Source organism: Salvelinus namaycush, chromosome 1 (assembly GCF_016432855.1).
Source record: "Salvelinus namaycush isolate Seneca chromosome 1, SaNama_1.0, whole genome shotgun sequence".
NCBI lineage: Eukaryota > Metazoa > Chordata > Actinopteri > Salmoniformes > Salmonidae > Salvelinus > Salvelinus namaycush.
Genome location: NC_052307.1, coordinates 63,252,156 through 63,278,130, shown reverse-complemented (window position 1 = coordinate 63,278,130; position 25,975 = coordinate 63,252,156). Strand labels below are relative to the sequence as shown.

Below are 25,975 nucleotides of genomic sequence, written 5' to 3'. Positions count from 1 at the left end.
CAGTAGCATAACCCTAACCGCAACATAACCCTAACAGTAGCATAACCCTAACCGTAGCATAACCCTAACCGTAACATAACCCTAACCGTAGCATAACCCTAACAGTAGCATAACCCTAACAGTAGCATAACCCTAACAGTAGCATAACCCTAACAGTAGCATAACCCTAACAGTAGCATAACCCTAACCGTAACACGACCCTAACAGTAGCATAACCCTAACCGTAGCATAACCCTAACCGTAACCACAGTTGCTTAACAACAGATAGTATGACCTTGATAGCATATTGACAGTATAACCATCTGTAGAGCATCTACAGATGGGCCTATCTGGACTATCCAAATAAAGTGTGACCATGTTAAAATACCTATCACATGACATATTTTGTAATGACAAATGCATTTGAAACTTCACGCACAGTAAAACATTTGTATGACTTAATACAATTATTTGATCAATAGGAGTGGGGGAAAAGGTATTTGTGTGTTGATAACCACACCCAAGTAATAAAATAAAGACAGCACTTCTGAAAGTCTATTTCACACGAAAGCCTGCTGAATTTGCTATTTTCTTTCATTTTGATTTGGGCACAAATGAAAAATGTGGCACTGACTTTCCCATGGATTGATGTTTCAGAATTGTCCCAATGAAAAGTCTGGTATTTGACTAGCCACGTGCGACATACAAACGCAGTTATAAGCCTGCTAGAGTTTACGGCAGACGGACGAGCAATATCCCCCCATCGTAGTACGGATGGAAGCCTGAGCTGGAATGGGAAAGTAACTGAAGCTGGCTAGCTTTAGAAAACCCTGAGTAGATACACTGTAGCTTGCTTCGTAGTACACCCCTCTGGTCTTTGTAGTTGAATCGGTGCTTGAAATTCAATACTTGACTGAGTGACCTTACAACTGTTGTATGTATGGGGGACAGAGGAAGGGGTAGTCATTAAAAAGCATGTCAACTACTATTAATTCATACAGTGTGAGTCCATGTAACTTAAGTGATTTGTTAAGCCAAATGTTACTCCTGAACTAATTTAGGCTTGCCTAAACAAAGGGGGGTGAATACTTATGCAACAACTATATTTTAGTTATTGAATTTTTATTAAATCCGTATAAATAAATGTAAATCAATGACAGAAAATTACAATTAAATCTATTTCAATCCCATTTTGTAATGCACCAACATGTGAAAAAAATCTAAATACTTGAATTTGTATTTTAGCCAGTCATACATAGACCAGTGACCATGAATATGTTAACCATTCACCTAATTCAACATTGACCAGTGGTCATGGTTTACCCACAGTGCAGTCCTTCTACTGAATACTGTATGATTCTGGGGTGTTGTTTTGAGGGAATACACACAGTTAAACATTTTCTCATTTCATTTCCATTAAAATACTGTTGCTTAAAATGACCGATGCATCTAAACTGAATTATTAATAAAATATGAAAATGAACTATGTCAATGCTCAACAACATTACATTAGTATGCACTTATTAGGAAAACACAATGAAATGACTTCTCCCTCGTCCAAAAAAATCTGTCAGCCAACTACTAAATTAAACATCCAATTTCAATGCAACGGAATGAACAAGCAAATCCTCTTCACAGTGATATGACTGTTATGCATTACAATGAGAATGGCACTTCCCCTTGATGCACCGCAACTGACAACGTATGCAGAGCTTTGCGTTTGAGTGAGAGAGTATCGAAAGAGGAATCCTCATTAACAAGTGGAGACGAGACATGGCACGGTTAAAAAAAAAAAAAATGGCACAGGGTGCAGCTGTGCAGTCAGGCTGCAGACCCAGCCACCAAAGAGACCAGACTAGCCTTCGCAATAATTACCCCCGCTGCTCTATCTTTCAATCAGCTCCCTCTCAAAGGTCTCTCTCCTCTCCTCTGCTTTGCCTTTAGTCTGGGTGAAAGCCAGAGGGGAGCCCTGAATGCTGTTGTGATGCACCGTCATCCCTCCTCTCCTGTTTAAACATGAGCTTCCTGACACAAAGCCCTGGTTTGATATGCATGTGCTCATCTGCTCGCCCGCCGCAATCAGACGCTGCTCAAATCAGCGCCGTGTCAGCCGGACGTGACCACCTGCCTCTGGCCGCCGTGGCGCACGGCGGGATGGAAGGAGGGAGGGCGGCGGGTGGGAGAGTGCAGCCATGGTTCCAGATGAACTCGGGTAGACCAGAGAGCAGGGAGCACAGAGAAGTCATCGGGTTATCGACTTGGCAGGGAGCAGGAGGCTGAGTTGGACACTGGGCGGGCGGGCTGGATATGGGTGGGGTGTTGTTTATGGGGTGTTGTTTATGAGGTCCCCAGGGTCTTATTACTGGGTTTTATCCTCCATGGCCACCGGCTCGCTGTCTGCCTTGGCTCTCTTCTTGCCCTTCTTCAGCTTGTAGACGTGGAAGGTCTTGCTTTGGAACACGCGGGTGAAGAGGGCTGTGTAGGCAGGGCCGTCTGTCTTGACGGACTCACAGAAGCGAGGATGGGAGGCGTGGACCAAGTCTGGGTCGTTGTCCCCAGGGCCATCCATGATCTAATCCAAAAAACACATTAGATGCAGTCAACTGTTCAGACATAATGTATTGTCATAAGTAAATAGTACCCTTGAGTTAGATTTGTACTTGTAGGTAAGATGGGGATAACAAATCACAAGGATCCAGGGTATTCAATAATTGACCAAAAAAAAAAAAAAAAAAAATTTTTTTTGTTATTCTCTCAATAAAGATTTCTAAGAGTTGAGCCCATCTCTACGTAATGTGGACGTGGGGATCACATGCAGTGAAACATTACTAACCCCACATACACCACTCGGGAAGGATGAGACTATGCAAGGCAAGCATGCCTCCAGAAATCCAAACAACCAGTGACTCATTTATTCCTAGCATCAAAAGCGGGAGGAGAAAAAATACATCTTTCAACCAGAGGTGAGAAGCAGATCAGAGGAGGATGAATCTCCAGACCCCAACGCTGCCTGTAATTGAGCCCTTTCAAAGCAATCATACTTTGAAGTGTCTATGAGTGACAGAGGCTGACAGACATGTGATTTATAGGGAACACATGCAAACACACACATGCAACGCACACGCACACACACACACACACACACACACACACACACACACACACACACACACAAACAACCCTCCCCATCCCAATCTCAAACGCCCAAAGAATCTATCCGTCATTCCATTCTCTCATACTGAAACAGTCCAATCAATATTCCTCCTATCAATTCTCTCCAAAAAAATATATACTTTAACCTAACAATCTGCCTCCTGTTTAAACAAACACTTACACATCAAAACACTCACGCGTGTACATACATCCATCCGTGGGCAGTCATACATTTGTGAACGAGCTGGCATCGCAGAACCCCAACCCCTGCCATTACAGAACAGAAACGACACCTACGTGTCCGTTGGCCAGGTCCAGCAGGTCTCGGAGCCTGCAGCCCCGGCCGTGCCTCCTCTCGTAGCAGATGCTGTCCTCCATCACCACGAAATCAGCCCCCGCCGCGCGCAGGATCCTGTGGACCTCCTCCGGGGATTGCTGGGCGTAGATCTGATACACCTGAAACGACCAGGAGAGAAAACACACCCAGGGGATAATACACACACACACACACACGTAAACATGGAGGACAACACAACACAGGGCTCAGACAGACAGACAGACACACACACACACACACACAGGCATGACTTATTGATAGAGGGCTATGAGAGACTTTGCGATGAGTGTTAACAGCGGGCCGTGCTGGTGCTGGGGGCTGACGCCTCTGTGGCGCTGAGTGGCAGACAGACACGCAGCAGGGTGGTGTGGAGGGAACATTCTGCTCACGTCCCCCAGGCAGAGCGAGAGCCCCCAACCTGAGGAGCCCCCCCCCCCCCCTCTCCCTCTCACAGCTGCAGAGCTTCATTAGTCAGAACTCTGCCTGAAAGAGCTCTGTGAGCCCCACACCGCCGCACGGCACCACACGCTGTAGAGCGCCACCCGGAGCGGCAGAACGCTCTGTACCCAACCATCCAGCAGCCCTGCACCGTCTCCTCTCTGCCTGTCTGGCCGCCTCCCCCTCACCTAGCCCCACGCGCTGCATTGTCTAACGAGCTTTAGAGACGGTTCACACCACCACAATTAATCTCCGCATCTGACAAACGCTACTTGCCATCCCTGGGTGAGATGAAAACACGGCGTTGTCTGGCTGATAAAGTCACGCGCTTCTGTAAAACTGAGGGGAAAGCCAGACAGGAAATATAAAAAGTGACTGATAGCACACTCATGTGACTATTTCCCCGCCGCAGTTGACGTCCCCTCCATGCTAATATCACAGCACCGTGCTAATATCACAGCACCGTGCTAATATCACAGCACCGTGCTAATATCACAGCACCGTGCTAATTTCACAGCACCGTGCTAATTTCACAGCACCGTGCTAATATCACAGCACCGTGCTAATATCACAACACAGGTATACAGAAGTGGTGTCCTCTCCTTGATAGGACCATCACCCAAGTGGGGTCACGCCTTTTTGAATTCCATTACAATTCTGGAGATGACTTGAACACGGCCCTTTCTTTTCCAAGTGGACTGTTCAATTCCCTGGTTGGACTGAATTTAAAATGGAATTGACCCCCAACCCTGGTCAACACATATTTACAGGTGTCTCCATATTACTCTCCTCTCAGGTCAGGCCTTGTGTAAAAATAAACTTAATTAAGTATAGAAGTAGGATAAGGATAAGGATAAAGGATTTGGTTTTACCTGTCTGGTCCTCTCTCTCAGGGCTCGGTCTTCATAGTGTGGGTGGTTAGTCAGGACTCTCCCTGTGCACAGTTTGATCCCAGCCAGCAGCTGCATGCTCCCAGCAAACACTGCCTTCTTGGGGGTCTTTGAGCTGGAAGACAAGGTAGAAGAAGTGTTTTCTGGGAGATCAGCGTTTATACTGCTGTATGCTACACAGAGGTAGAAGACGTCACCACGCTGTAGAGCCGGTGTATTTGTGTAAGACGGCGTTATTTTTGTTGGTTTCCTCATGACTCAGTAGCAGGCTAGTACCACACTGATATCTGTACTTGCACACTGCAGGTATCCTTTACTCAATGCCATCAAGTTCTTTTACGATAACCTTTGCAGACATATTAAGACTTTCACTTCTATTTTATTTTAAGAACAAAAAATACTGGAACAACTTCAAGGAGAGATTGAAAGGCTAGCGAAAGGGCAGCCTACTAAGGCTGCTGGGAACATAAAATAGTTATCAGACAAATAAACCATGTTCATCTTTCTTTCGCCAAGGAATCTTTCTCAAGGTGTTCTAGAGGAGGTGGTGAGTGAGGACTCACAGGAAGGACAAAGCCCAGTGTGGAATGTGTTATATGATTACAGCCAAGAGAAGCCGACTCTTAAGTAGAGCCTTGTTACTACCACAGCCCAACCTTGGCCGGCTCGGTCTCGTAACACTGATCTCCGCTCATCGACACAGTGACTCACCCTACACCGGTACATGCCTGAGACACCCTCTGACCAGCTACACAACTCAGGGGGCGGTTTTGTCAAAATCACGAGCCACATTTTTTTTTTTTAATCACGAGCCACAACACAGAAGACGGAACAATCTTCATGTTGACAGTCTGGTCTGTATACATTCTCCCTCAACCCGGCAAGTCTGATTGCATGGATACACTCGTGTGGGGAGCGAGAGTGCGTTTCCACCCATAGCAACCATTTCCAGGAATAATTATGCTGGTGGTAATTGTTGGTAATAACTGAGGAATCAGGTCATTTCGGGCAGGAACAAGCAGCACAGTGTGCACATAGTTGGTTGAGAACCACCTGTCGAGCTTTTGTTCAGGTACTTCACGAATCAATTAGCCAGTCGAGAACAGCACAAAAGAGCATAAGAAAAAAGGTAGTTTGCTCAAACACACACACGCACACACACGCGCACACACGCGCGCACACACACACACAGAATTAAATGATTTCAGTTTAATTTACTATCCCCTGGTGGAGGAGTCAGTGTGTATATATATATATATATATATATATATATATATATATATATATATATATATATTAGAAAAGGAAATCAAATCGCTCACTAACTCTGTAAGAGGTCATAGCAGAGCCTCTTTCACAGCAGCTATTAGCTCCTCCATTCCTCCCCCAAAAACCTCATGTTGATTTGCCATTCTAATCCACATCACAGTAAAGGGGGGGATAGGTTGAGACCGCTGGCTTCCTCTGGGCTCTGGGGGGAGATAGGACGCCCCCGCTAGGAACATTAGCAGCTTGTGGGGCTAATCGCCAACCACCCGGGGCTGTGTGTGATGGGGTGATGGGGCTGACCTCTGACCTGCTCTTCCGGGTCACTTCCTTCCTCTCTGTGGGAGTTTGCGTTTAATTACTGCATATTCAAGTGGGATTCCTCAGACCTCAGCTGATTTCTTTTTCATTTCAGATTTATATTCTGCTATCTAAACGCCCGCCGCCCCGGTGACATTATAAAAATGTATTAATGCTGTTAATAGCTGGAGAAGGAGGACACGGATGGTGATTAAGCGTGAAATTGGTATGCATGAATGTGCCTGTGTGTTAGTTATGCTACATGCAGAGGTGGGACTATGTCATGCAGTAAATTAACACCATTGTACACCTGTTGATGCAGACTTTAAAGTGGTAGTGCTGCCGGCAGAGAGAGAAAGAGAACAGATGGGTGGAAAGTTTCAGTGTCTACGAATCAGAGAGTAAAGGAGGAGGATAGCCTACTAAAATGTCTAAAATAGAGGCAGGTACGGGAGGGAGGGGGATGCTAACAGCTCTGAGGTGCTCACGGCTGGGATTTGTAGGGAACTCAGGTACGGCAGAAACGGAGATCGAAACAGAGATGGGCCTGTCACGTCCATCCTAAGATCCTACAGCTCTGCTCATCCTATCTGACTGACCGCTCTGCTCTGCTCCCAGCTAGAAGAGATGGACCGCCACAGATAATCGGCTGTTACACCAACCAGCCACTATAATGGCCAATTCAACCGCCACAGAGTCCGGAGACTGAGCGGAGGGTGATGATGATTGATTGACTGGCTGATCGGTTGAGAGAGGTAGGGTTGGCAAAAATGTTATTATAATGCAATTTCACAGTGAGCGAAGTCACAAGCTTTCCATTGATATTATCCTGAGGGGGGGAATAACTGTGGTTCATACGAGGACAGACAGAGTTTTACTTACTGCTACTGACATCCTCTGGAGACTATGTATAATAAGGGGAAAACTTCAAATTTCGACAAATTATAAGGAAGAGAAAAAAATCAAGCTGACAGAACGACAATTAGCAAGGAGTGAAAGTGGAGGATATGAGCGTATCAAAAACATGAAGAAATCCACAGTTTACAGCGCGAAAAACGTCCTCATTGTTCCAGTAGTGAACAGCCGCTCTTACAGCGACAGAAGTTTCCCTGGGAAAACAAAAGCGCCATTTGTCTTCATTATTCAAAAACAAGGCAACATTCGGAAATAACTCAGCTTTCCAGAATCAAAAGGATGGCGTGACAACATTAACCGCCGAACAAAAGAGGGGAAATTAATTGCATAGCAGCCAACGCTTAAATGATAAGGGTGTCTGTGATGACGGTGCCTCACAATGCTGTCAAAGACAGTAATGACAAGACACCAGCACGACTTAAAAAGGGCACCATGAAGAGTGGAGCCAGAAAAGTCAAGAGAGAAATGATCAAGCATTTTCATACACAATGGCGAGCTACCACTGACTTCTGAATGTGCATTTAGCAGGAGGAAGCTGGAGGGACTCACAGACTTATAGACTCCGCTTTAACTGAAAAAGAGACAGTCAGCAAACCAGTCTTCTTCTCTCCTTAACATCTCTGTTGCACCGATTAAACCTCCTGAATTCTTCAGATTTACTACAATGTAACTATTTAAAAAGTGCCCGTGGATAGAAGGTATGTTCGAGTACGTTCCCCGGCAAGATTACCACAACAAACCAATGAGTACTTCATGTAAATACTGTGAATGAGACAGAAATATATGTTCCTATGTTTTTTTTGTTCACATTCGCTCTGAATTTGTGATAATTTACAAACAAGGGCAGCGTTGCTATGCCCGAGTCTCATGAAACACGATCACTGCTTAACTCTTTCATCTTAAATGTAATTAGCGCATGGCAAGACGCTTAATGCGCCAGCACTAGTGAAGGTAACGCTACACGCTAATCCGCCGAGCAAATTGGATTTTCTCTGGAGGCAGAGAACCTGTGTCATTTCACAGAGTGAGTCTTTTTAAGGCCTGTCCTCCCCAGTCAGTCTCTCTGAGCCAAGGAGCCACGCCAAATTCACATCCATCTCCGATCACATCAGGACGGATTGGCTTGATAAAACCCTTCCACAGGGGCCTGGGCCACGGGCTGAACCGCTGCCAACAGCTGGGTCCTCTCCAGACCATGTCTTATTCATGCGCCACAGCTCACCAAATCTACATTTCCATAAACACATGCAGTCACAGGCAACTATGGTGGAACTTGATCTGTGGAACAAAGCTAACCTGATTTGCGTTTGTTTGACATCTACGGACGTGTGTGTGTAAAGTTGAAGTCGGAAGTTTACATACACCTTAGCCAAATACATTTAAACTCAGTTTTTCACAATTCCTGACATTTAATCCTCGTAACAATTCCCTGTCTTAGGTCAGGTAGGATCACCACTTTATTTTAAGAATGTGAAATGTCAGAATAATAGTAGAGAGAATGATTTATTTCAGCTTTTATTTCTTTCTTCACATTCCCAGTGGGTCAGACGTTTGCATACACTCAATTAGTATTTGGTAGCATTGCCTTTAAATTGTTTAACTTGGGTCAAACGTTTCGGGTAGCCTTCCACAAGCTTCCCAGAATAAGTTGGGTGAATTTTGGCCCATTCCTCCTGACAGAGCTGGTGTAACTGAATCAGGTTTGTAGGCCTTCTTGCTCGCACACGCTTTTTCAGTTCTGCCCACAAATTGTCTATAGGATTGAGGTCAGGGCTTTACGATGGCCACTCCAATACCTTGACTTTGTTGTCCTTAAGCCATTTTGCAACAACTTTGGAAGTATGCTTGGGGTCATTGTCCATTTGGAAGACCCATTTGCGACCAAGCTTTAACTTCCTGACTGATGTCTTGAGATGTTGCTTCAATACATCCACATAGATGGCTTCATGAGGGAGGAAAACTATTTTGTGAAGTGCACCAGTCCCTCCTGCAGCAAAGCACCCCCACAACATGATGATGCCACCCCCGTGCTTCACGGTTGGGATGGTGTTCTTAGGCTTGCAAGGCTCCCACCTTTTCCTCCAAACATAACGATGGTCATTATGGCCAAACAGTTCTATTTTTGTTTCATCAGAACAGAGGACATTTCTCCAAAAAGTACAATCTTTGTCCCCATGTGCAGTTGCAAACCGTAATCTGGCTTTTTTATGGTGGTTTTGGAGCAGTGGCCTCTTCCTTGCTGAGCGGCCTTTCAGGTTATGTCGATATGGGACTCGTTTTACTGTGGATATAGATACTTTTGTGCCTGTTTCCTCCAGCATCTTCACAAGGTCCTTTGCTGTTGTTCTGGGATTGATTTACACTTTTCGCACCAAAGTACGTTCATCTCTAGGAGACAGAACGCGTCTCCTTACTGAGCGGTATGACGGCTGCGTGGTCCAATGGTGTTTATACTTGCGTACTATTGTTTGTACAGATGAACGTGGTACCTTCAGGCGTTTGGAAATTGCTCCCAAGGATGAACCAGACTTGTGGAGGTCTACAATTTTTTTCTGAGGTCTTGCCTGATTTATTTAGATTTTACCATGATGTCAAGCAAAGAGGCACTGAGTTTGAAGGTAGGCCTTGAAATACATCCACAGGTAAACCTCCAATTGACTGAAATTATGTCAATTAGCCTATCAGAAGCTTCTAAAGCCATGACATAATTTTCTGGAATTATCCAAGCTGTTTAAAGGCACAGTCAACTTAGTGTATGTAAACTTCTGATCCACTGGAATTGTGATACAGTGAATTATAAGTGAAATAATCTGTCTGTAAACAATTGTTGGAAAAATTACTTGTGTCATGCACAAAGTAGATGTCCTAACCGACTTGCCAAAACTATAGTTTGTTAAAAAGAAATTTGTGGAGTGGTTGAAAAACCAGTTTTAATGACTCCAACCTAAGTGTATGTAAACTTCCGACTTCAACTGTATGTGTGCGTATGTGCGCAGGTTAAAGCAGAAATACATCGGATTTTACCTAATCCAGGTCATCAGCTCAACAGTGTCAGGGTCGTAGAATTCTCTCAGCTCTGATACTTCCGTCATCAGTTTGGGCCAGAACTATGAAGAAAAATAATCTAAATAACCAAACTCCACAGAAACAGATCGGCTCACAATAACCACTTTCATATAAATCACACATCCATTCACACATCCCAATGACTGCCAAATCCTCTGTACTGTTGATAGTGAGGAGAGGAGGAGAGAGCCAAAGTCCTTAACACACTAGCCACCAGCTGCTTCCATTTTTAACTCCATATCAGTTCACATTTACTGCAATTTCTGTGGGTGAGAAAATATTGTACTGCAAATTGTGATGACATAGCAAGGCAAATGTCTCACCTTGTAATATAGGAATCCCAGAATGGCAAGTGGAACCGTGTACCTGATCAGTCTCAGCTGCAAAACGAGAGAGAAAATTTACCTGGGTGAACATTACAATCTGTTGTGACACTTAGTTTCTCTCTACGGACATCTTGGTTGTAAATTGGTTGTTACCATATCGCCACCTACTGGATAAGGCTGGAACTGTTCAGCACAGTACAAGCAAGCTACCATTTCAATGTGTTCCTATTGCCTCAGTGTAGGCCTGGGCCATCTCATGGTGGAACGCAGAACCCGCTAACAGGTACGGCGCTCATTCTTCTGTTAAAAGAAACCTTAGGGATCGGAGCTGTTGCCTTTACCTTTGTTTTAGTGTTACAGTGGATCATGTTCAGGCAGAGGGACCACAGCTCCTTGCCACACACGCCATAGGCAGCAAAGGCACACATATGGCCAGTCCACAGATATTTCATTCTGGAGAGAGGAGAAGAACAGTGTATTTAAAGGATCAGAACACACCTTATTTCTACTCCCCCCCCTTACCTTTGCAAAATGTACTTTGCATTATGAGGAAATTATCAGCAGCGTTCTCCTTATATTATGAGGCGGCAAAATAAACATCACAAATTGGAAGCGGGGTGATGATCAAAACATTTGGCAAGACAAGGAGATGGCGGTTTTGGAGAGAGAGAAATGGAGAAAAAAAAAATCGAATGAACAGGGGCAGGCCCACTCAGACGAAGGACAGATGGGTAGATTAAACAGAAAGAAAGAAAGAAAGAGAGAGAGAGAAAGAGAGAGAGAGAGAGAAAGAGAGAGAGAAAGAGAGAGAGAGAGAGAAAGAGAGAGAGAGAGAGAGAGAGAGAGAGAGAGAGAGAGAGAGAGAGAGAGAGAGAGAGAGAGAGAGAGAGAGAGAGAGAGAGAGAGAGAGAGAGAGAGAGAGAGAGATAAAGGAAGTAGATATTGGTTAATCAGCAAAATTCCAGACATGTCCGGAGAGATATCCTCTTGAACAAGCAGTGGAGCGCACCTCATGGTGCTGAGCGCCAGGAGGCCGAAGAAGACGGTGTGTAACAGATTGTAGGCGACATCTGCCCGCATACAAATCGGCCGCTCCTCGAACCGGCCTTTCAGCGGACGCCCGACCGCTGAAGAATCACTGAGAATGGGAAAAACATTGATGCATAATACATAAAAAAGGCGAGAGAGACATTAGGCAGACTATTCAGTTTGTCTTTCGCTCGCCTCCAAAAGGTTAACTGGTGTATCTGAAATGAGCCTGTAATGATTAGCTCGCGGGAGGGTTGAGTGCCTGGGGGTCCAGACTGGGTTCTGATAACTGGAATGAGAACAGGACAAAAAGGATAGGAGCAGGATAGGAGCTCTCATCAAACAGGGGAGGAACAACACGGTGAGACGTGACATGCTGAGGTATTTACAGGGCCTTAGGGAGAAGACTCAAGAGGATTGTTGTGATGCTGCCTGCCGTCCACTACCTCAATATGTTGTAGTAGGTCTCCACACAGCTAGAGAATAACGAAACTGACAGCAGTGGCATGTGAGTGGCTAAATCAAAATGTTATGTGCAAAGACTCTTACGGTGTCTCCTCATCTACCTCCCCGTCAGTGGCGAAACTGTCCAAATAAAGCATATACAAACACAAAAAGGAGAGCCTCTTTACGAATTATTAAGAAGAAGAAATAATAATGAATGACTTGTTCAAAATGATTAAGTGATAGATGTGTGGGTTACCAACGGGCAACCTCTTGAACTTTACTCAGTCTCAGTGTTTTGCCGGATAAAACGGGCCTCAGCATGACAGATGGTGAAGCAATTTAAGGGAACATAATGAAGAAAATAAATGACAACCCAACAAAATGTAGATAAGTATTGCAATATCCACATGGGATTAAGGCTGAGAGCACTTGGAAGCCAGGGACCTGTTATGTCCGGGGCATGACTCAGCCGTATGTGGGCTCTTCCGAACGTCATTCTCAGTCCACAGCTACAGGAGGAAATGCACCTTACCAGAGGTTGGCCAGTGTTACCAGCGCCAGCATCACCAGGAGCACAATCAGGGTGACGAGGTAAGGGTATGCCAGCAGAGTGCCAGCCAAGCGGTCAAACGTGTCCAAGGGAAGCAGCCCAAAGGCTTCCTCACACAGGTAAAGACTGGCATCGAAATCTCTGAGAGCGAGAAAGACACGATGAGAGAGAGCGAGAGAGACACACGGAAAGAGAGAGCGAGAGAGACACAGAAAGAGAGACACACGGAAAGAGAGAGCGAGAGAGACACAGAAAGAGAGAGACACAGAAAGAGAGAGAGAGACACAGAGATTTTAAATTTTGTATTATTATTATTAACTACCATTTTATATTATTATTTGTTATTGTTTATAATTTTATTACAATGTATATTGTATACATTGTTGCTTTGGCAATATTGACACAATGTTTTTCATGCCAATAAAGCAGCTTGAATTTGAAAGACAGAAAGAGAGAGAGAGAGAAAGGCGAGGAAAGGCTGTGCAACCACTGCACAACAGCAGAACCTGAGACGGAGCTGCATTTCCTGACAAAATGTCAAAAATATAAAACAATTAGAGAGTGTCATTTTCCCAAATTTGAAACCCTTATTCAAGGTTTCAAAGACCTCTCTGATGAGGATAGGCTACCCGCCCTGTTGGGGGAGGACGCAGAGAGCTGTGGGTTGGCAGCGCACTACATTGCTGCCTGCCATAAGTTGAGGGACAGTGTCTGACAGACCAATCAACCTGCACATGTACTCTACTGTATGCTTATTGTTATTGTTGAATGTATGGTTATTTTGACCCTTGGTTATTGTTGTTACTGTTGTCCCGTTGACAATTTTGATTCTAATTTTTTTATATTGTAAATATGCAAAATAAGCTTTGGCAATATGTACGTCATGCCCATAAAGCGAATTGAATTGAGAAAAAAAATTGAATTGAGAGAGCGAGCGACACGAGAGAGAGAGAGCGAGCGACACGGGAAAGAGAGAGAGAGAGAGAGAGCGAGCGACACAGGAAAGAGAGAGAGAGAGCGAGCGACACGGGAAAGAGAGAGAGAGAGAGCGCGAGCGACACGGGAAAGAGAGAGAGAGAGAGCGAGAGAGCGAGCGACACGGGAAAGAGAGAGAGAGAGAGAGAGAGCGAGCGACACGGGAAAGAGAGAGAGAGAGAGAGAGAGCGAGCGACACGGGAAAGAGAGAGAGCGCGAGCGACACGGGAAAGAGAGAGAGCGCGAGCGACACGGGAAAGAGAGAGAGAGAGAGAGCGCGAGCGACACGGGAAAGAGAGAGAGAGAGAGAGCGAGCGAGACGGGAAAGAGAGAGAGAGAGAGAGAGCGAGCGACACGGGAAAGAGAGAGAGAGAGAGCGAGCGAGACGGGAAAGAGAGAGAGCGAGCGAGACGGGAAAGAGAGAGAGCGAGCGAGACGGGAAAGAGAGAGAGAGAGAGCGAGAGACACGGGAAAGAGAGAGAGAGAGAGCGAGAGACACGGGAAAGAGAGAGAGAGAGAGCGAGAGACACGGGAAAGAGAGAGAGAGAGAGCGAGAGACACGGGAAAGAGAGAGAGAGAGAGCGAGAGACACGGGAAAGAGAGAGAGAGAGAGCGAGAGACACGGGAAAGAGAGAGAGAGAGCGAGAGACACGGGAAAGAGAGAGAGAGAGCGAGAGACACGGGAAAGAGAGAGAGAGAGCGAGAGACACGGGAAAGAGAGAGAGCGAGAGCGAGAGACACGGGAAAGAGAGAGAGCGAGAGCGAGAGACACGGGAAAGAGAGAGAGCGAGAGCGAGAGACACGGGAAAGAGAGAGAGCGAGAGACACGGGAAAGAGAGAGAGCGAGAGACACAGAAAGAGAGAGAGCGAGAGACACAGAAAGAGAGAGAGCGAGAGACACAGAAAGAGAGAGAGCGAGAGACACAGAAAGAGAGAGAGCGAGAGACACAGAAAGAGAGAGAGCGAGAGACACAGAAAGAGAGAGCGAGAGACACAGCGAGAGAGAGAGCGAGAGACACAGCGAGAGAGAGAGCGAGAGAGACACAGAGAAACACAGAGAGAGAGAGAGACACAGAGAAACACAGAGAGAGAGAGAGACACAGAGAAACACAGAGAGAGAGAGACACAGAGAAACACAGAGAGAGAGACACAGAGAAAGAGAGAGAGCAAGAGACACACAGAAAGAGAGAGAGCAAGAGACACAGAAAGAGAGAGAGCAAGAGACACAGCGAGAGAGAGAGAGAGAGCAAGAGAGCAACACAGAGAAAGAGAGCGACAGAGAGAGAGAGACACACACAGAGAGAGAGAGACACAGGAGAGAGCGAGAAACACAGAGGAGAGAGAGAGCGAGAAACACAGAGGAGAGCGAGACACAGAAAGAGAGAGACACAGAGAGAGCGAGAAAGAGATGTTGGCAAGCTCTTGTTACACTGTGGCTTTGAGAATTGACATAGCAGTTATTTCCCTCAGTTTGCTGGATACTTAATCTGAAAGACCACAGCACATTTCCTCCGCGTGCATAAATTATATTTAATATGCGATCAATGAAAGGGGTTTTATCATCTCAGGATTCTACACTAGGTAAGTGTCAATTAGTGAATCATTTAAACATGATGAAGGAAGTCAGTGCATTCTACCTGGTAGGCCCCAAGCCAAATTTGGACTTTATGAATTTAAAGATGTGTTCATCCGATCGGACCTGCAACGCTTGCTGTGCAAACATGAAGATACACAAGGAAAAGAGATAAGGTCAGGTTATGCATGTCTGAGTCAACACGAAACAGCAAGACATTTAAAAACAACATTCCTTAGATGCAAGTTAACATAATGTACATGACAGACACATAGTTATTCCCATGTAAGTTTCAGTTACATGCTGTATTTTGAAACAGCTGGATATACAGTACCAGTCAAAAGTCTGGACACACCTTCTCATTCAAGGGTTTTTCTTCATTTTGACTATTTTCTACATTGTAGAATAACAGTGAAGACATCAAAACTACAAAAAAACACCAGTGAAGATATCGGAATCGGACGATATTAGCTAAAAATGCCAACATCGGCCCAATGTCTATTTTAACGCCGATGTCAAAGCTATATAACGTAGGTACATGATGTAATGACGCCACACGTTCAACACAGCATTCCTAACATAGCCCACAATGTCTGCTGTGTGGATCGAGCAGTCAACAAGTCGGGGGAATGAATGATCTCCGCATGTGTGGTTCCCACTGCATGGAGGAGGAGGTGTGATGGTGTGGGGGTGCTTTGTTGGTGACATTGTCAGTGACTTAACCAGTATGGCTACCACAGCGTTCTGCAGTGATACGCCATCCCATCTGGTTTGTGCTTAGTGGGACTATCATTTCTTTTTCAACAGGACAATGACCCAACACACCTTCAGGCTGTGTAACAGCTATTCTACCAAGAAGGAGAGTGATGGAGTGCTGCATCAGATGACCTGGCCTCCACAATCACCTGACCTCAACCCAAATGAGATGGTTTGGGATGAGTTGGACCGCAGAGTGAAGGAAAAGCAGCATATGTGGGAAGTCCTTCAAGACTGTTGGAAACGCATTCCAGGTGAAGCTGGTTGACAGAATGTTACGAGTGTGTAAAGCTGTCATCATTGCAAAGGGTGGCTACTTTGAAGAATCTGAAATATATTTTGATTTGTTTAACACTTTTTTTTGGTTACTACATGATTCCAAACGTGTTATTTCATAGTTTTGATGTCTTCATTATTATTATACAATGTAGAAAATAGTAAAAATAAAGAAAACCCCTTGAATGAGTAGGCGTGTCCAAACTTTTGACTGGTACTGTAAATGTTTTCACAATGTCCTCCCGACTCCTGTGTGCCTTCCTCCTGGCTTCTCCGCAGCCCGTAACACACATAGATGACTTTTTCATTCCTGGTGACAGGAGGAGGAGGATGTAGTACAAGTCTCAGGGCTCACCTTGGCTAAATAATGAATAGTGAATGTTAGTGCGAGGACGAGGACGGTGTGAAGGAGCAGCTTTCCCAGCCGTGCTGCGACACCTCCTGTCTTCAGCCCTCTCTCCATGGAACACAAGGCAAAAAGACAAAGAGCTTTCAAAAATACAAACAGCATATCAGTGTATCATGACCGCAGATGTTGCACTTACTGTATATCAAGACTGTAAAATAAACCAAGTCAAATCCCTGGGATTTTAAGAGGAACATACAGTATGTGTTTGGGCTCACCTGGAAGTGCTTGACAAAGAGAGCGGCCACAATGAAGCTGAGAGCCAGAGAGCCCAGGATCATGGAGTTACAGAACTGCAGCAGCCACACGCACAGCAGGCTGCTTACCTGGACTAGGTACAGGCAGGTCACCTGGAGAGAGGAATCGGTAATAATATATGCCATTTAGCAGACTCTTTTATCCAAAGCGACGTACAGCCATATGAGCATACATTTTACGTATGGGTGGTCCTGGGAATAGAACCCACTACACCTGGCGTTACGAGCACCCTGGTCTACCAACTGAGCTACAAAGTCCACGTCCTGGCTCAACCCTAACCGTAGCCTCAACCCTAACTAAAACCCTAACCTTAGCTTCATGTCCACATCCTGGCTCAACTGTAACCCTCAACCCAAACTACAAACACTAAGCTCAACTGTAACCCTAGCCTCAAAGATTTGGCATGGGCCCTCAGATCCTCAAAAAGTTCTACAGCTGCACCATGAGAGCATCTCGACTGGCTGCATCACCGCCTGGTATGGCAACTGCTTGGCATCCGCGCTACAGAGGGTAGTGTGTAAGGCCCGGTACATCACTAGGGCTGAGCTGTGTGCCATCCAGGACCTCTGTACCAGGCGGTGGAAGGCCCTAAAAATTGTCAAAGACTCCAGCCACCCAAGTCATAGACTGTTTTCTCTGCTGCCGCATGGCAAGCGGTACTGGAGCGCCAAGTCTAGCTTCTATCCGCAAGTCATAACACTGCTAATCAAATGGCTACTCAGACTATTTGCATTGACACTTTTCGTGGGGGGGGGGGGGGGGGGGGTCTGGCACTGAATCGCTTGCACAGTCTCTATGCACACTCAATGGACTCTACCCACACAGTACACTGACACTCCAACACACACACACACACACACACACACACTACATACGCTCACACATATTGACGACACACTCACAGACAGACACGCTTTCACATACCCTGCTGCTACTATGTTTTTTGATCTATCCTGATAGCCTAGTCCCTTATCTACATGTACATATTACCTCAATTACCTCGTACCCCTGCACATTGACTCGGTACCAGTACTCCTTGAATATACTATTACTCTGCACTGTAGGGAAAGGCCTCACAAATAAGCATTTCACAGAAAAGTCTACGCCTGTGGTATTTGGCGCATGTGACAAATACAATTGTATTTGAACCAAAACCCTGAACCTAGCTTCATGTGCAGATCCCGGCTCAACTCTAACCCTCAATCCTGATTGCTTGAGCTGCCACCCACAGCGAACGTGATCTCTCTAATATCATCCTTAAATCTGTGACGGATTGAATCTCCTAGGAACAAAATAACGCAACATATATTTGGCTGAATGCTGTGATGGTAACATGCATGATGAGAGAGGAATGATGTCGCAGACCTGTTCTGTGGAGATGAGGTCCAGACAGTCCAGGGTGAAGATGATGAGAGCCTGAACCAGCAGGATGAACTGATTAAACTGCCAGGTGAGGCAGAAGCACAACGTGGCCAGGAACATCAGCCACAACACCACCTTCTGCTCACAGGAAAGGAGTGGACAGAAGAACACAGATCCCATTATAAAATCAGCCACTTGACCTCAAAACAACTTCTAAGATAAGATACTTCATTTGATAGTGATTCATTGTCTATTTCCACAGATGTTCTCTTCATTCTCCTATTCTGGTCTAATGGTATGCGTGTAGAGAACAGAGGAGATGATGGTGTCCTCTGCTAGGTGAGTGTCTACCTGCTGGATGGGTTTGAGGTGAGGCCTCAGGTAGCAAGTGATGGCAGCTATCTGGAGAGCGAAGAAGGGCAGGGACCAGTTCTCCCTGAGAGAGATAGTGAACTCCACCCGCGTTGTGTCCACTCTGGAACACAATCACACACATGGAACACTCAGACCACCACCATTTAAATGTCCATTCAGAACTTAGGTCAATTTAGGATCGGTGGGCATTTTAGGATTGGACTTGTGACAGCTTGCAGTAGGTCATCAAGTTTGTCCAGTAGCTATAACTGTATAAACTGTATGCCAGTCTGCTTCTGCTCTCTTGCCAAGTCCTTATGGACTTGTGTCATGTTTAGCTTGACAATGAAGTAGGCAAAAACACCAACAGATCTGGGACCAGGCCAATACGTTTAGCCTTACAATGAATCATTAGTTGGGTGTGCATGGTGAGATGTATACCTGTTGAGGATGTACCAGACTCCAGTGAGAGCCCCTGCTAGCCAGGAACCACTGAGCAGCCAGCTGGTGATGAATAGGGCTATGACATACACCGCTTGGAGGGAAAACACTGTGTAGATATAGAAATACACTGGCTCCAGGTAGGCCTGAAACAAACAAACAAACCATGAAATAATGACCAATCATCTCATCAATCATCTCCATTACTATTTGAAATGGCATGTTAGTAGATGTGTGCTCTCTGTATTACCTGTATGGGTAGAATCCTATAGAGAACACCTAGGAACACCTCCTGATAGATGTTCATACGTTGCAGGAGGTTGATGGTTCTCTTGGATTCAGTGGCATTATCATTGATGAGCTCTGAAAGACCTGATCACATACAGACAGAAATAAGGTTCTTTCTTAAAGTAACTGTCCCATGTTTCCAGATTTCTATGAATTATGACCTATAATTAATTACAATATAAGTGAAATAGGTCTCCTTCCAAAAACTGGTAATCATGTATGTTAAAGGGCAGTTTTTTCTGTGTTGGAATGGTTTAGGTGGACAACAACAGAACAGAGTGGTGAGGAGAAGCCCAACGTGTCCGGAATTGACCTCACCATTCATTTTCTAGATTCAGGTTCAATCAAACGTCATTTTAAGCATTGTTTTACTATTGACAGTGACAGCTGATTTCGGGATTGTGTATCGATTCGCTCCAGTTAAATATTTGTCATCTGATGTATTCGTTTCAGTCTCTGAATTGTTCAAACTTTTTTTCCTGATATAATGGCATAAAAAATACAATCTGTGCCCTGAATTAGCCTAGTGCACAGCTACAGTATATCCTGCCCCGAGCTCGTTTTCCCCGGCTAAACTAGCTGAATTACGCTACTAGTTTTCGTCCTCATTGCCAAACTTCATAAATACTGCACCCTCAACTTCAAAACTTCTTAGCTAGTTATACGTACAATCATGTAACTAAGAAATTAGCTGGAAAGAAACTTGAAAATTATTTATTGTTTTGTTGACGGGTTCGCGCGATCTGTCGTGTTGTAAGACAATGGTGGCGAAGGATATCATTGCTACTTAACACGGATCCAAGTTCAGTTTTGAGATCCACTGGCATCAGGTTAGCTGGATGTTTCTGACTGGTCGTGGAACTGTGACAATGGGCAGCCTCTCTCTGATTGGCTCGATGGGATATGTAGTGATTTTGCCAACACAGCCAGATGTGTACACAGTCTTGCACCCTTAACCTTTTTTAAACTGACTATCGTATTTGTTGAGTAAATCTAACTTTATTGGTATAATGAGTAATCCAGGAATGTAAAAAGTTAATTGACACGAGAAAACTAGAGAAAATTGCCAATGGCCGTAATCAATGGCTAAATTACTTCCAGACACGAACGGCCAGCGGAGCTCCTCCTCTTCCTCACTACTCTATTGTGTAGGCGAGTAACCGCTCATTAAAAATATTAATGCGAATAGACAACTGATTGGCCAGCTCATCCTCCTCAGGAGGATGTCATCATCCTTTATGAGGAAATAGCAAGTTTTTTAATTTTTTTACAGTCCTTAACTTTTAAAAAGTGAGATTTTCACTGGACACTTACTTTAAACTTTCTGTGACTGGTCCACTTTCAGTATATAGACTAATACAGCAACTCATTCAAACTAAACAGACTAACTTCTCCAGAGTTATAGGGTGTGAGATACTAAAAAACGGTGACGCATCACTCTGATCTCATATTAACTCTGCCGAGTTATGATGCCGGGATAAGATCACGCAAACTTGGGCAGATGGAATCATGTAAACAAAGTGTGATCATGTTTCCAGTCTGCTGGGCAAGAGCGTTATTGAATTACGTTTGGTATGAGCAAACAGTACCTCGAAAATAGCAACAAAGATCTGAGGTTTCGCTCCAGGCCCTTGATTAGAGCCAGGCAAAATGACTGCGCTATATCCATGCATAAATACAACAACACCCCATCCTGAGAGGTCCTGTTAAAAGATAAAGTATGACACAGGTCACTTACAATGCCATAGTTTTTTTCTTCTTCATTGTCTCCCTTTTAACTAGCTTTGTTACCATGGTTACATAACAAGCCATTGGTCAAATACCTCCCTCGTTACATAATGATGAAGGGACCCGACCAGACAGACAAGTGGACCGATTGGTATGCCAATGCCCTCTGTCTCGCTATTTAAGGACCTCTCTTTTGGCAAATACTGCATAATTAAAATACATTTATTTTATAGAGGGGGCGAAAAGATGACTGTCCAGAGTTTACAAGAGAAGGAAATGTTTTAAAAGTGAATGGGCTCATTTCCAGGGCATTGAGTTCTGAAAGAGCACTTGTGACCATAAAAGGTTATGATTCTCAGTAGCCTCTGTGCTCTTTCCCGAGATGACTAGTAGAATAACCTGAGGGGATTGTGGGAGTAGGGGGGGGGTTAGCCTATATCTACTGTGAGTAACAGTCATTGTACCATACCTTGCTGTATGGAGGGAGCTCTCAACATCTGTTTATAGTACGAGTAGTACAGGCCACATTCTGTCCGAAAGGAGATTTCACGCTCAACTTCCTGAAGTAGAGATGAAAATACATTTACAAAACATAAAAACAACACAAAAAAACAAAGATGAGTTCTCCATATGAACAACAGGAACAGTGCATTCATAAAGTACTCAGACCCATTGACTTTTTCCACATTTTGTTACGTTACAGCCTTATTCTAAAATAGATTAAATAGTTTTTTCCCCCTCAATCTACACACAACACCCCATAATTTTTTGCAAATGTATACATTTTTTAAACTGAAATATCACATTTACATAAGTATTCAGACCCTTTACTCAGTACTTTGTTGAAGCACCTTCGGCAGTGATTCTTGGGTATGACGCTACAAGCTTGACACAACTGTATTTGGTAAGTTTCTCCCATTCTTCTCTGCAGATCCTCTCAAGCTCTGTCAGGTTGGATGGGGACCGTCGCTGCACAGCTATTTTCAGGTTTCTCCAGAGATGTTAGATTGGGTTCAAGTCTGGGCTCTAGCTGGACCACTCAAGGACATTCAGAGACTTGTCCCGAAGCCACTCTTGTGTTTTCTTGGCTGTATGCTAATGGTCGTTGTCCTGTTGGAAGGTGAACCTTCGCCCCAGTCTGAGGTCCTGAGTTCTGAGTGCTCTAGAGCAGGTTTTCATCAAGGAACTCTCTGTACTTGGCTCGATTCATCTTTTCCTTGATCCTGACTAGTCTCCCAGTTCCTGCCACTGAAAAACATCCCCCAAAGCCCTTCTCCCCCGATTGCTCAGTTTGGCTAGCTTCAGGAAGAGTTGGTGGTTCCAAACTTCTTTCATTTAAGAATGATGGAGGCCACCGTGTTCTTGGGGACCTTCATTGCAGATGAAATGTTTTGGTACCCTTCCTCAGATCTGTGCCTCGACACAATCATGTCTCGGAGCTCGACACAATCATGTCTCGGAGCTCGACAGACAATTCCTTCGATCTCATGGCTTGATTTTTCCTCTGACATGCATTGTCAACTGTGGAACCTTATATAGACAGGTGTGTGCCTTTCCAAATCATGTCCAATCAATTGAATTTACCACCGGTGGACTCCAATCAAGTTGGATAAAACATCTCAAGGATGATCAATGGAAACAAGATGCACCTAAGCTCCATTTCGAGTCTCATAGCAAAGTGTCTGAATACTTATGTGAATAAGGTATTTCTGTTTTTTTATTTCAAATAAATTTGCAAACATTTCTAAAAACCTGTTTTTGCTTTTATATTATGGGGTATTGTGTGTAGATTGATGAGAACATATAAATAATTTAATACATTTTGGAATAAGGCTATAACGTAACAAAAATGTGGAAAAAGTTAAGGGGTCTGAATACTTTCTGAATGCACTGTACATGGAAAAACTTCACTGATTTTTTTTTTCATGCATGCACAGCCGTTAATACTGTCTGAGCCTTAAACATGTTGACTATAATAGACGGGTGCATTAAAAATGCGTGGTTAAGAATGGGACAGTGAAATATAACGTCCTCCCCTGAGACATTGTGCTGGATACGCAGCATTACTGACGTCGTGTGGGAAATGACAGAGAGTAGGAAGCCTGCAAATGGATGCACCTGGGAAAAATATAAATGATTACATCTCTTTATAACTTCATTATAGAATATATATTTTTTAAATGTAACCACAATACAACCCCTGCTATCTTCTCAATAATCTCTCGTGGACAGATTACCTACATTTATATAATGGGTGGGTCTAATCCTGAATGACGTTAAAAAGCCCATTTACTCTGTTGCATCTAACTGCACAATCCACTGTCTCATCAGCCCAGCCAGGCAATTTATAAACTTGATCTCCACTATAAAACATATCAAGACATTCTCACATTTCTTTTACACTAACATTTAGTTTTCAACAGTAGAGATTTGAATAAACCTCGCTGTCTCTCTAACATTTGCAACATTGTTTCAATATTCAAATTTGACCTCCAGCTGTCACATAGTAATGAAAGTGTCAGGAGTCGGGATGAGACAGACGAGACAGCCTTGTTATGAGACAGCCTAGTTAAATAGAGGTTAAATGATATAAATAAAGGACAGGCATGCAGCTTTTTTCAGCCAGTAAAAATCATGAATCAGCAGCATGATTATGGATATATACAAATACATATCAATAGAAAGCAGCTAAAACAAAATGCAGCTAGTTTGCTGTCTTTCCAGCTTCAGTTTGAAGTGATTGTGTTAGCTGTGTTGTTGGCTAGCTCCTCTGAACAACAGTGTCTTGACGAGAGAGCGCATTTTCTATGCCAGGCAAAATCAAGCATCATTATCTCATTATGGACAAATCCAAATAAATGTCACAAGAAAACTGCTTAAACAAACGCAAATGCAGCTACTTTGCTGTTATTCTGGCTACACTGTTTGACGTGACTGTAAATTAGCCGTAGTTGGCTAGCTAGCTAGCTAGCAAGCAAGGGATAAGAACGTTGCCAGCTGGTATGGCAACCGAACGATAGAACAAACGACCAGCAGGCTTGAATAGCAACCCTAGATTTGTGTTGGGACTATATCTTGTGGAAGGATGAAACAGTAAGAATAAATTAATCAAAATAACGTTTTTAAATAAAATATGCAAATCATTATTTGAATATGTTGGTAACCCATTGTATAAAAGTGATAATGCCCTCGAAGCCGGTGGAGGATATATTGGCACAGTTTGCCAGCCCTCGACTTTTCTCGGGCCTAACAACACCCGTGCAAATATATCTTCCAAGCACCGGCTTCACTGGCATTATCACTTAAATAAATGGTACCGTTGTCGAGCATCTAAACACATTACACAAGATTTTAGTTCTGGGTTAACCAAGATTATCTCCCCAATTGCTGTTAATTCACAAGTTGAATATTTTAAAGAATGTTAACCTGTATTGCAAGTACTTTTCAGAAAAGGCAACATCATCCCATTATACGAAAGGGGTGTACCGGGCTCCCTGAAAGCATGGATAGATGGGAGCATTCGCGCAAAACTGTTTAACCAGGGCAAGAAGACTGGGAATATGGAAGAATACAAACAGTGTAGTTATTCCCTCCGCAAAGCAATCAGGCAGGCTAAACATCGGTATAGGGACAAATTTGAGTCCCAGTTCAACGGCTCAGACACGAGACCTATGTGGCAAGGTCTACAGACAATCACGAATTCTAAAAGGAAAACCAGCCACGTTGCGGACAACGACGTCTTGCTTCCGGACAGGCTGAACACCACCTTCGCTCGCTTTGAGGATTATACAGTGCCACCGACGCTGCCCGCTATCAAGGACTCTGGGCTCTCTTTCTCCGTGGCCGATATGAGTAAGACATTTAAGCGTGTTAACCCTCGCAAGGCTGCCGGCCTAGATGGTATCCCTAGCCGCGTCCTCAAAGCATGTGCAGACCAGCTGACTGGTGTGTTTACAGATATATTCAATCTCTCCCTATCCCAGTCTGTTATTCCCACATGCTTCAAGATGGCCAACATTGTCCCCGTACCTAAGAAAGCAAAGGTAATTTAACTAAATGACTATCGGCCCATAGCACTCACCTATGTCATCATAAAGTGCTTTGAGAGACAAGTCAAGGATCATATCACCTGCCACCCTAGACCCACTTCAATTTGCTTACCGCCCCAATAGATCCACAGACAATGCAATCGCCACCACACTGCACACTGCCATGTCCCATCTCGACAAAAGGTATACCTACGTAAGAATGCTGTTCATTGACAATAGCTCAGCATTTAACACCATAGTACCCTCCAAGCTCATCATCAATCTAGAGGCCCTGGGTCTGAACCCCGCCCTGTGCAACTGGGTCCTGGACTTCCTGATGGGTCGCCCCCAGGTGTTGAAGGTAGGAAACAACACCTCTTCACTGATCCTCAACACTTGTGCTCCCTCCTGTACTCCCTGTTCACCCATGACTGCGTGGCCAAGCACGCCTCCAACTCAATCATCAAGTTTGCAGATGACAACAGTAGTAGGCTTAATGACCAACAATGATGAGACAGCCTACAGGGAGGAGGTGAGGGCTCTGGGAGTCTGGTGCCAGGAAAATAACCTCAACAAAACTAAGGAGATGATCGTGGACTTCAGGAAACAGCAGAGGGAGCACCCCCCTATCCACATCGATGGGACCACAGTGGAGAAGGTGGAAAGCTTCAAGTTCCTCGGCGTACACATCACTGACAAACTGAAATGGTCCACCCACACAGACAGTGTGGTGAATAAGATGCAACAGCGCCTCTTCAACCTCAGGAGCATCCTGTCGGGCTGTATCACCGCCTGGTACGGCAACTGCATCGCCCACAATCGCAAAGCTCTCCA

The 25,975-nt window shown here is 44.6% G+C and overlaps 1 protein-coding gene across 3 annotated transcripts in view; it reads right to left on the bottom strand.

The window, feature by feature from the left end:
- Positions 1 to 1,090: 1,090 nt before the first annotated feature.
- The window catches only part of LOC120046981 (probable C-mannosyltransferase DPY19L3), a 36,779-nt gene continuing 11,894 nt past the window's right edge, over positions 1,091 to 25,975 (bottom strand). For all 3 annotated transcript variants that reach the window (XM_038992539.1, XM_038992532.1, XM_038992547.1), the window contains exons 4-19: positions 21,583 to 21,673; positions 19,348 to 19,469; positions 19,098 to 19,243; positions 18,654 to 18,777; positions 18,306 to 18,440; positions 16,901 to 17,032; positions 16,632 to 16,733; positions 15,309 to 15,382; positions 12,679 to 12,837; positions 11,680 to 11,808; positions 11,012 to 11,123; positions 10,668 to 10,724; positions 10,303 to 10,385; positions 4,780 to 4,912; positions 3,430 to 3,588; positions 1,091 to 2,551 (exon numbers count right to left, since the gene is read on the bottom strand). In XM_038992539.1, coding sequence (XP_038848467.1) covers positions 2,339 to 2,551; positions 3,430 to 3,588; positions 4,780 to 4,912; positions 10,303 to 10,385; positions 10,668 to 10,724; positions 11,012 to 11,123; positions 11,680 to 11,808; positions 12,679 to 12,837; positions 15,309 to 15,382; positions 16,632 to 16,733; positions 16,901 to 17,032; positions 18,306 to 18,440; positions 18,654 to 18,777; positions 19,098 to 19,243; positions 19,348 to 19,469; positions 21,583 to 21,673 — 1,971 coding nt within the window. In that variant the 3' untranslated portion in view covers positions 1,091 to 2,338. The remainder of the gene's footprint in view (positions 2,552 to 3,429; positions 3,589 to 4,779; positions 4,913 to 10,302; positions 10,386 to 10,667; positions 10,725 to 11,011; positions 11,124 to 11,679; positions 11,809 to 12,678; positions 12,838 to 15,308; positions 15,383 to 16,631; positions 16,734 to 16,900; positions 17,033 to 18,305; positions 18,441 to 18,653; positions 18,778 to 19,097; positions 19,244 to 19,347; positions 19,470 to 21,582; positions 21,674 to 25,975) is intronic.